General features: G+C 38.2%; 1 protein-coding gene across 18 annotated transcripts in view; it reads right to left on the bottom strand.

Annotated features, from left to right (window-relative positions):
- Positions 1 to 7,670: 7,670 nt before the first annotated feature.
- Positions 7,671 to 9,544, bottom strand: part of LOC311079499 (nuclear factor 1 B-type-like) — a 99,354-nt gene continuing 97,480 nt past the window's right edge. For all 18 annotated transcript variants that reach the window (XM_084108969.1, XM_084108975.1, XM_084108964.1 and 15 more), the window contains one exon: positions 7,671 to 8,645. In XM_084108969.1, the coding sequence (XP_083965095.1) occupies positions 8,547 to 8,645 (99 nt within the window). In that variant the 3' untranslated portion in view covers positions 7,671 to 8,546. The remainder of the gene's footprint in view (positions 8,646 to 9,544) is intronic.

The following is a 9,544-nucleotide window of genomic DNA, read 5'->3' as shown; positions in this document are numbered from 1 at the left end:
TAGATTGGACTGTTTAAAAGTTACTAAACAGTTCAGGGATGGACGTTTTAAGCACGGAGGGACAATTTGTTTTAATTATAATTTGAGAGCGGCCCTCCTTCTTGTCACTACAGCCACTGTGAAAGCCCGATCCAGAGAGCCGGTCCACATTCCTGCAGTAGATTATTACTGTGATCATCGTGGGGATGCGCACATCTTTCCATGTCTATGATCTACAAGTCACTTGCTGTGCTACACCTCAGGCAGACACACACCATACAGAAATCCCCTTCCCAACAAAGCATCCCTGCTTGATCCAAGGCTGTGTGAGAATGATGCTGTGGGAGTGGGTGAGATCTATTGAACAGCCAGTCACGGCTCAATATGAAGTTTGTTTGTTGCCTCCCTTGTCTGTGGCATATGCAAATCAGTCGAGTGGGAGGGGTGTGTGTGTATGTGTGTTTAGCGGGGTCAGTCTGTGGGAAAGTGAAGGAGCTAATCCTGAGTGTTTCACAGGGGAGGAAGGACCATTCAGTCGCCCGCCCCTCCCGTGAGCCCACCCCACCACTACAACTCATTGCATGCCACTTCTCAAGACAAGGACGTTGTGTTTTCTCTTTGTATCACAGTCCCCTCTCACCCCACCCCCCGTATACACACAAACACTTTAATGCTGAACACCTGTTTCTGTACACACACATCCCGCTGATGCAGAGACATGATAAAATCCCACGCTCCCATCTACCGTGGATCACAAAAAGACCTTAAGCATACAAACTGTGGATAATCACAGAATGTGATATCAAATGGTATCAATCTAAACTGTCAATCTTTTTATGCATTTTTCAGAGTCTAAAATAGATAAATTATTCAGTACCTTAATTAGAACATTTGCAAGTAAATCTGGCACACATAAGTTATCCCACACTTGCAATCAAGTGTTACACAATCGAGTCTGTACTTCTAAAATGATTTCATAACTCTTTTCATAACTGCCTTCAAGTGTGAATGGGAAGCGCCTGCTTCTGAGTTATGGCACCTCACATTCAAGTCATTACATTTCGTTGTCCCCCGACTGAGCCTGGTTTCTCCCAAGGTTTTTTTTTCCCTCCATTCTGTCACCTGATGAAGTTTTGGTTCCTTGCCTCTGACTTGCTGAGTTGGGGACACTTAATATACAACAATATTATTTCTTGACTGCATTGACACCATTGTATGAGAACTGAACTGAGCTGGACGATGACATCACTGTTTTCTGCAGAACTGCTTTATAGATTAAATTAACTAATTTAATAATTTATTACCTTTAAACTGGAACTGAATCAACGCTGAACTGACTTCAGCTGAACAATGACACAACTTTCTTTGAGAGCTGCTGAACAGAATAAATTAACTCTGTTTGCATCATTGAATCATTTTCCTGTTATCACAGTAAAGCTGCTTTGAAACAGTATTAATATTGTATAAAGCACTATACAAATAAAAGTGACATAGTTGTATAAAGCTAATTGTTAAAGTAAGTGATCAACTTTTTACTAGTTGTCTATGAAGTTATTCATACATAGCGCCTTAATATTACAGCGAGTAAAATAAATAAAAAAATATTTGATTTGATCTAAGTATTTGATCCAAAAATTGTTTTCTAATGTTTATGAATATGTCTCTTATGAAAAAAATAAGAAAAAATAATCATTTTTATCGTATGATAAAAAAATACAGTAGCAGAAATATTCATTAAAAACCTTTGAATGGCAAAATCCGTAGTGTAGGAGAGTTTTATCAATACAATATTTCAGAAATTCAGAATCCACTTGAAGGCCAATCCCCATTCACGTCTCCCAGGCCGTTCCATACCTTTAGTGTTTCATGATGGTGTTCACTTCACCCAACCTTCTGCTGCCCCTTTCTCTGAAAACAAAGCCAATCACCCAGAATCCTGCTGTGCCTCTGCCCCACCAAACATTATCGGTCTTCAACGTCATCAAATCACCAACAGCAGTCATTGATAGAAAAAAAAAAAAAGCCTTGGAAAATATGTGGGACACTCCAAGAGCCAAAACCCTATTCAGACTTCAGCCGCACTATTGAAGCCAGATGTTTACTTAACTGGCCAATTTTGATAAATGGCGTAATGATAACCATTATGCATTGGGGTAATTTTATATCTGCACAGCACCACATTGTTTTTGTTTCGCAGCCAAACAAACTGTTTGTGCCCACGGCCAGGTGCTGGTTTCGACCTAATTGATAAGCAGACAGCAGGACTGTGGTTTTCATGTTCTTCCAACATGGCATCCACAAAGACCTAATCTGCCTTGTTCTCCGCCCTTAGTGAACTATAGCATTAGAGATGCTTTGCTATGACACTAAGTGTAGTCAGTGCTTATGGCTTATCAAGTGGACACAGTGGTGGGTTTTTGCTGTTGTTGTGTAATCACCAGTCCAAACATAGACATTTGAGCTACAAGATTATCATAAAACTCTATAAAAATAATTTTTCCACATATATTGTAGTCTTTGCCCAACATACCAAGATTTGGCTCAGGCATAACTGATGTTTTGTCGACGTACATTTGCTTGTGGGGAGATTGTAGAAAACCACATAAGTAATGTTTTTCATATCATATTTTCAGTGTGATTACATTTCCCACTTGAAGCCATATGCAATTTTATTCACCTACAAACAACACTCTGTTTTCATAGCTGGTTATTGATACATTACTTGTGCAAGAAAAACATACTGAAGATCAGCAATGAAAAAGCAAACAACAGTTGCTTTGTAGCATAGCTCATTTTATTGTTTAAACAGTTTTGCATAGGAAATATATCCACTTCCAGTAATTGACTGCAGTAAAAACAGCTGCTAGCAGTATAGGCTGGATATAACAGTAACAATCACAAAAAAGTCAAGCGTTATTTACACTCATTTGTAATCTTGTGGCATTTTTAGCCCCTGCACCAAATTCAACCAACTCGAAGGCAAGGCAGTGCCTACTGTTTATAGCTGTGAAAATGAAAAAAAAAATGTCAAAATCAACAGGAAATAAAACAAGGCCTTCACTATACAGCTTCTTTAACTGTGAGTAAAAACACAAAAACTTGATAAAGTGATTCTATAATGTACATTCAGAACATACAGTAATATTTGCATACAACTGCTGTTTCCACAATCACTACTAAAAACTGTTACGACTTTATAACATTTGTTGGTGTTAGTGTTGTTGTTGTCATGTTATAAACCCACTTAACACAATACCACTGAATTTGTAATGGGCATAAAAGTGCCACAAGACCCCCTCCCCCCTTAAAAAAAGCAAAAGAAAAAATAAACAACTTTGCTGTGGAGCTGGCAAAAAAAAAAATTTTCACCTGACATTTTTTGTCATCTATTGTAGTACTAAGTGTAGCCTAGAGAAACACACTGCCCAACTATCACTTGATCTCTGTGAAATAGAGACTGGGGTATCCCATTTGACTAAATTATCCAAAATTGAAGAAAGCACAAAAACACAAAACACAGAACCAGGCCAAAAAAAAACAAACAAAAAAAAACACAGAAACGTTTGGGGGATAAAAAACATGGGAAGAGGCATCCATAGATTCTATTTTGATTGAAGATTTTTTTTTGTATTCCCTAAAGAAAATTCCTTGTTTTTATATTTACAAGGGAAAGTCCACTGAGACTTTGAGCTGAAACAGGCACTGCTTGAAATATTTTTTCCTTTTTTTTTTTTTTTTTTTTTTTTTTTGGTAAACGTCTCATAATATGCTGGTTTTTATGTTCCTATTTATGTCAATGATCACTCATGCTGTTGTAAATGCCCTAGAAATGGAAATATGAGAGTAGATGTCCTGCCGTTTCCCTGCACTGACACACAGAAGAGCTGAAAATAGACATTGCATGAGTTCCACTGGTCCTCCTTGCATAAGTTATAAACATGTGGCTTCTCTAGGGCCATGGACCATGGCTTTCACAACTTGACCAGGCCATCATTTTACTGCTTTCAATATCTGAATTCTGCAACAAAAAATATTTTCAAAAAGATCAGCCCTTTGAAAAAAGAAACTACTCTATATAGCTACTTCTACCCAAGAAATAAGGTTTAATCTGATCGTTGTATAAGCCTCGTGACATTGTATGCTGTGGTGAGGGGAAGTGCTCCGAGCTCCCATGACAACATTCGGTCCGACTAGATACGAACACTATCTAATTGTAGCTCCGAGGCTAATCAGAGCATCATCGCTAGCTAGACGTAATCCAAACAACAAACAAATGTGCCAATGAAAGGGGTGGTGGGAACTGCAGAAAGTGCAAATGCTCAGCTGTTTTCCTCTGTGATGGCAACATGAAAAAGACATCTGTGGGTGCACACAAAGGCTTCTGGGAGTACCGAGCCTGCCCTGAAAACTATGCAGCATTCATCCCTGCCCATGGCGGACACATGTAAACACTGCAGAATGGAGGTGCCTACGTGCAGCAGAAAAATCTCAGACTTTCAGATGGCAATTTCTGTACATGGTGTGGTGGGTCAGCCTCTATTGACAAGGGGAAATAATGCATGCTTTATTTTTCACAAGACAGCAGAACAATCTGTGATGTCGTGTAGCGACATTACCCTGGTAGTTGTTGTTGGGAGACTCAAATCAGGTGCCTTGCTTCTAAAGTGACTAGGAGTTCCCAAACGGTTCAAAAGAACAAATAATGACCCTATTTAGCACAAATTTCAACATTATTTCTTGTCTCGATTTCAATATCACATAATCACATCACACACACTCTATGGCCACACTAACAAACCAACACTTCAAACATTTATGAAATGTCTCAAGGATCCAAGTTAATCAACACGAAATACAACAAAAGACCTTCATCATTTTGTTTAAAACATTTACAGTCCCATACGGGAATTCACTCCACTTTGTAAGTACAGGAAAATAACAATAAAGAATTACATATTCAACCTCTTTCTTATGTATCGGACAGCTGTTGAGTCGTAACACAAATCTGAACTCAAGACAGTTTTGAATTTTTTGCTTGTTTTTTTGTTTCACTAAAAAATATGGACATCACTTAAATTCACGAATACACGTCAAAAGTTTTTCTTTTTACAAATGGGGAGAAGAAATAAATTTACAGTGTACACACTTTTGTCAACAAGGCAGGCGTTTCAATAGAAGACCCTCATGTACTCTCCTCTCGTAGTGTCAGAGTCATCTTGAAACACACACTCTGACGTATTCATCTACACACACACACACACACACACACACACACACACACACACAGAGAGAGAGAGTTCACATAGCTGCCAGAGCAGATTTTAACCCATAATGACTACTATCGAAAACTATTGCTATTACGATGGCCATCAAGATGACCCCTACCTACGTCCTCCTTCACGGTTTCTAACACAAGAATGACTCTATGACCCTGACACTCCCACCACTTCAGGAGGAAATGCACAATGCACTTCAGTGGCATCGCCAACGGCCAGAAGGCTGCAAAGCACTTTTTTTTTTTTGCAAATCAAAAACAACGAAAAGACGGAACAGTGCACATTGAACGGGGTGACTCTAGCTTAATTATATATACTGTATATATAAACATCTTGGATGAAGGAGGAGAGATTCAGCTTGACTTGAGGTCTCAGAAAAAGACTGAAAAGTGATTAGTGTAAGAGCTACCATTCTTAATTATGGTGATGTGAGGGGGATTTTAATTGTTATTATTAATTGCTGGTAATGCCCTGTGAAGCAAAACGCCTGAGTTTTTGTTGTTCTGTATTTAATTGAAAGACACTATGGGTGGATGATTGCCTATATGCTGTAGGTGCAAACCCGTTTTTTCCCCCTTGATCCTAAAGACCATAAGAGCATTAAATTATTCCCTTTGACCGAAGTCTATAACAACTCGAACATAATTATAAAAACGAGATAACTATAAAAACCGATTCTCCCCATGGGGGTTTTTGTTTTACAGACTACAACCTCAATAAGGCTGTAAATTTCAAAAGGGAAGAATAAGAAACACTGTTATTTACTGATTGTGACAGATTTAACACGCAGCATCTTGCGTGACAGTGATTGTAGCGCATTTTATAACAAGTCACTTGTTTGTAAAAATTTAAGGCATCTACTTGGGAATTGCATATAGCTATGTTTTTTACTGGACAGGGGGAACGGGGTGGAGAAGATATTTGATAAAAGGATGCCAGCATTTAATACTTTTCCTTAGTGTGCGTCATTCGCCTGTGATTGTCACTCCCAAGTCAAGCTCTCTCCTCTATGAAAGTCGACTTCTAATAAAGGTCAAACTAGCACCCCAGGTGGGAAGTTTAGAAAGAGTTTTTTAGTCACAGTAGACAAATCAGTGACTTTGCAGCCATATTAGACCAAATGGTGCCTTCTTTGCAGACATGCTTCATTGTGTGGAAAAAAAAGTCCTCCCTTTATAGAGAATACAAAACAAATGTCTCTTGCACGCACTTCTCTGCCTTTAGGTACACTCAAGGGAAATAAGACCTTGTCGCACACTGCATAGAAAGCAGTTCCCACTTTGGTCAAATACGAAAAAAAAAAAGAAGGAAAATAACAACAACAATGTCAACAACAGCAACAGCAACAACAACAACATCAACAAAATAAATGTTTACACTATTTGTATTTCTGTACTAGCTTCTAATAATCCACATAGCTAAAAGCACTACCTACATAGGCAAAACTTGGTATTGCATAATTCTTATAAGTCTGGACCCGCCCTCCCCAATAATGACTGGAAGATGGAGAAAAAAACAAACAAATAAACAAATGATTAAAACAGAATAAAAAAAAATGTCAACCACCAAAAATACAGAAAAAAAATAGCTGGTTGATTATAAACTTTAGAACGGCAACTATACACAGCCTTGATACACACTGTAAATGTGAGATAAAGTAGTAAATGAAGCTAAAAATCAACAATGTCACAATTTCATCCAGAGTACAAAATATTTCTTATCATAAAAATGTTACTTTTTCCCAAAAACGATAATAAATGCAGCAAAAACAAGTGTAGTGATGTTTTTTCTAAAGTTGAAGGCAAGGCACGTAACGTGGACTATATATTTTCGTGCAAATTAAGATTATTGGAAAGATTGATTATATAAATATTGTCTGATTGGAGAGGCAATGGCATTGTGAATGCCGGGAGCAATCGACGATTTCTGGGACTGCGTCTGTTGGGAACTACCAAAGTGGGTTTGAAATAAGCACCTTGAGACCTCGCCTCAACCTGCAGGTTAGTGTTAAAATGAGTACAGCTTTTCACACATACACAATTTGTTTACATTAAATTACTCTGCGTTCCTCTTGTTTCTCATGATATCAAAGTGTAAACAGTAGCTTTACAAGCTAACAGCCGACTAAACATGCATACTAGATCGGTGAGTAATATGTCAAAATAAGCCATTTAACACACACTGTGTCTGAGTCTTTTTTCACCTAAGTTTAACTTTAAGTTTTCATTTTAATAAATAAAAAAAAAACTACCCGCATGTTTGGGTACGGCTCAAAATAAGTGCTGTCTTGTTCGTGTTCAGTTCTGTTCACGTAAACGTTCACTGTTAATCCCACTCTTCTCTTCCACCCTTAGCTTTCCCTAGTTTCCCAAATCAAGGATGTGATTTTTATTTCTTTTTTCTTTTTTATGTTTTAAAGTTCACCTAAAAACATTTACTCCCCATTCCTTTAGAGTCTTAGGGCAGACAGACTATGATAGCTTCCCTTCAGTAAAATCATTTAAATTGCACTTGCCTCTTATGAGATATTGTCTTATTTTTCTCAAAATCCTTTTCAAAGGAAATATATATAAAAATAAAAAAAAGAAAGAAAATGAAAAAAGGGGTTGTATTTCTTACCTAGTAATATAGGTTTTTTCTTTCATTGAAGAAAAAAAAAAAGGTTTTCAGAGTTCTCAACTCTGGAGAGTAAGTTCCAACCTTTACCTTTAAAGGAAATTAGTACAGGACTGACAAGATTACGGATTCAAAAGATTTTCCACCATACTGTAGGTACATTAAATGTTGAGGGTAATATGAAAATAGAAACATTCAGTTCATTGAAAATTGTTCCTATGTTTTTGTTACGAATACGATAAACCTCTGTTTGATGAAAGTTTGTTCGAATTGCAGCCCGCTTTACAAACCATCCAGCCAGCCAGCCCTTGTGTGGCCAGCCCCCTCTAAATCGTTTCGTAAACCAAGTCTAGCAATCGTGACATAAGAACAAGAGAAACACTAACAAGAGAGACTAGCATGTCATGCATATACAGTAAGGCATCTAAAGTTTGTATGGTAAAGATCACAGTATCTCAGTTCAGGGGCCTCCTTACACAATGACTGACTGGTATGGAGAGGCTCATGTCAGAAGAGAACACTTTGACCCGACTCACTCTACTGCTCTAAGCCAATGTCCTTGAGAGGGTGGGACAAAGGTCCATGTCGATTGTATAAGTGCTGTTAGCTGGTTTGTCCGAGGACCTGTCTCTCCGGGGTCCAGTTCAATTGCTTGATTCTGCCTGGAGGAGGGGCTCACCAATGATGTTTATGCTGTAATTCTGGACATTTGTTGGCAGAATCGGAGTCCCGTTCGACACTTGGAATGGAATTAAGCTCGCCCAGGTACCAGGACTGCAGAAACACAGGAGAAAGATAGATTGTGGGAGATATTATAATCACATTACATACACATAAATAAATAATTGATAACACTTCATATTAAGGTCTACTTAATGCATTAGATATAACGAAAGAGTCATGAACTTTTATATGCATGAATGCTTTTATAGCATTAATTATTCTTGGTTCACGTTAAATTCTACATTTATTAATGCAATTTTGAACATTTATAAAGTTGTATAAATGTTTCCAAAAGTCTTGTACACAATATCAAGAGTACTGCATCAAAAGAAGTGCATATACATATATATATAAACGTTTTAAAATATAGTGTATTGATACATTTAATTTTTAATAAAAGTTAGAACATCTTCAAATTCTTTAAATCTAAATCAGTTAATGAAAGAGACATATCAGGTCTAGACTTTCTCCCACCCTCTTTTGAAAACTAGCCCTTTCCTTCCCATTAAATACACACACACACACACACACACACACACACACACACACACACATACACACACACACACACACACACACACACACACACACACAATAATGGGTTCGGCATAGTGTCAGGGAACAGGATATCCCAGAGAAACAAAGCACCCTTAGTGCACATGCACGGGGGAAGTTTCCCCAAGAGCACGCATCCATCTCAGCCCCCTGCAGCTGACACCAACTTTTGGATCAATGGGGTTAAGTCAGCGGGACCGTCTACAGACCTTTCCTATCTGCATTCAGCACATGTTAACGGCACTACAACACGAGACTGTTAATTGCGAGCTGTGGTGCGAATCTCAGATGCAAAAGCACCAGGGTGCACAAACAGCATGTTGTTCCCTGGGGGGAGGACAGGGGGGCTGAATGGTGCGTACATGTGTCGAATAATTAGGCAGGCCAGAAACCAG

This window comes from Abramis brama, assembly GCF_963993115.1.
Source record: "Abramis brama genome assembly, chromosome: 3".
In the NCBI taxonomy this organism is placed as follows: Eukaryota; Metazoa; Chordata; class Actinopteri; order Cypriniformes; family Leuciscidae; genus Abramis; species Abramis brama.
This window is presented reverse-complemented; position numbering and strand designations above follow the sequence as displayed.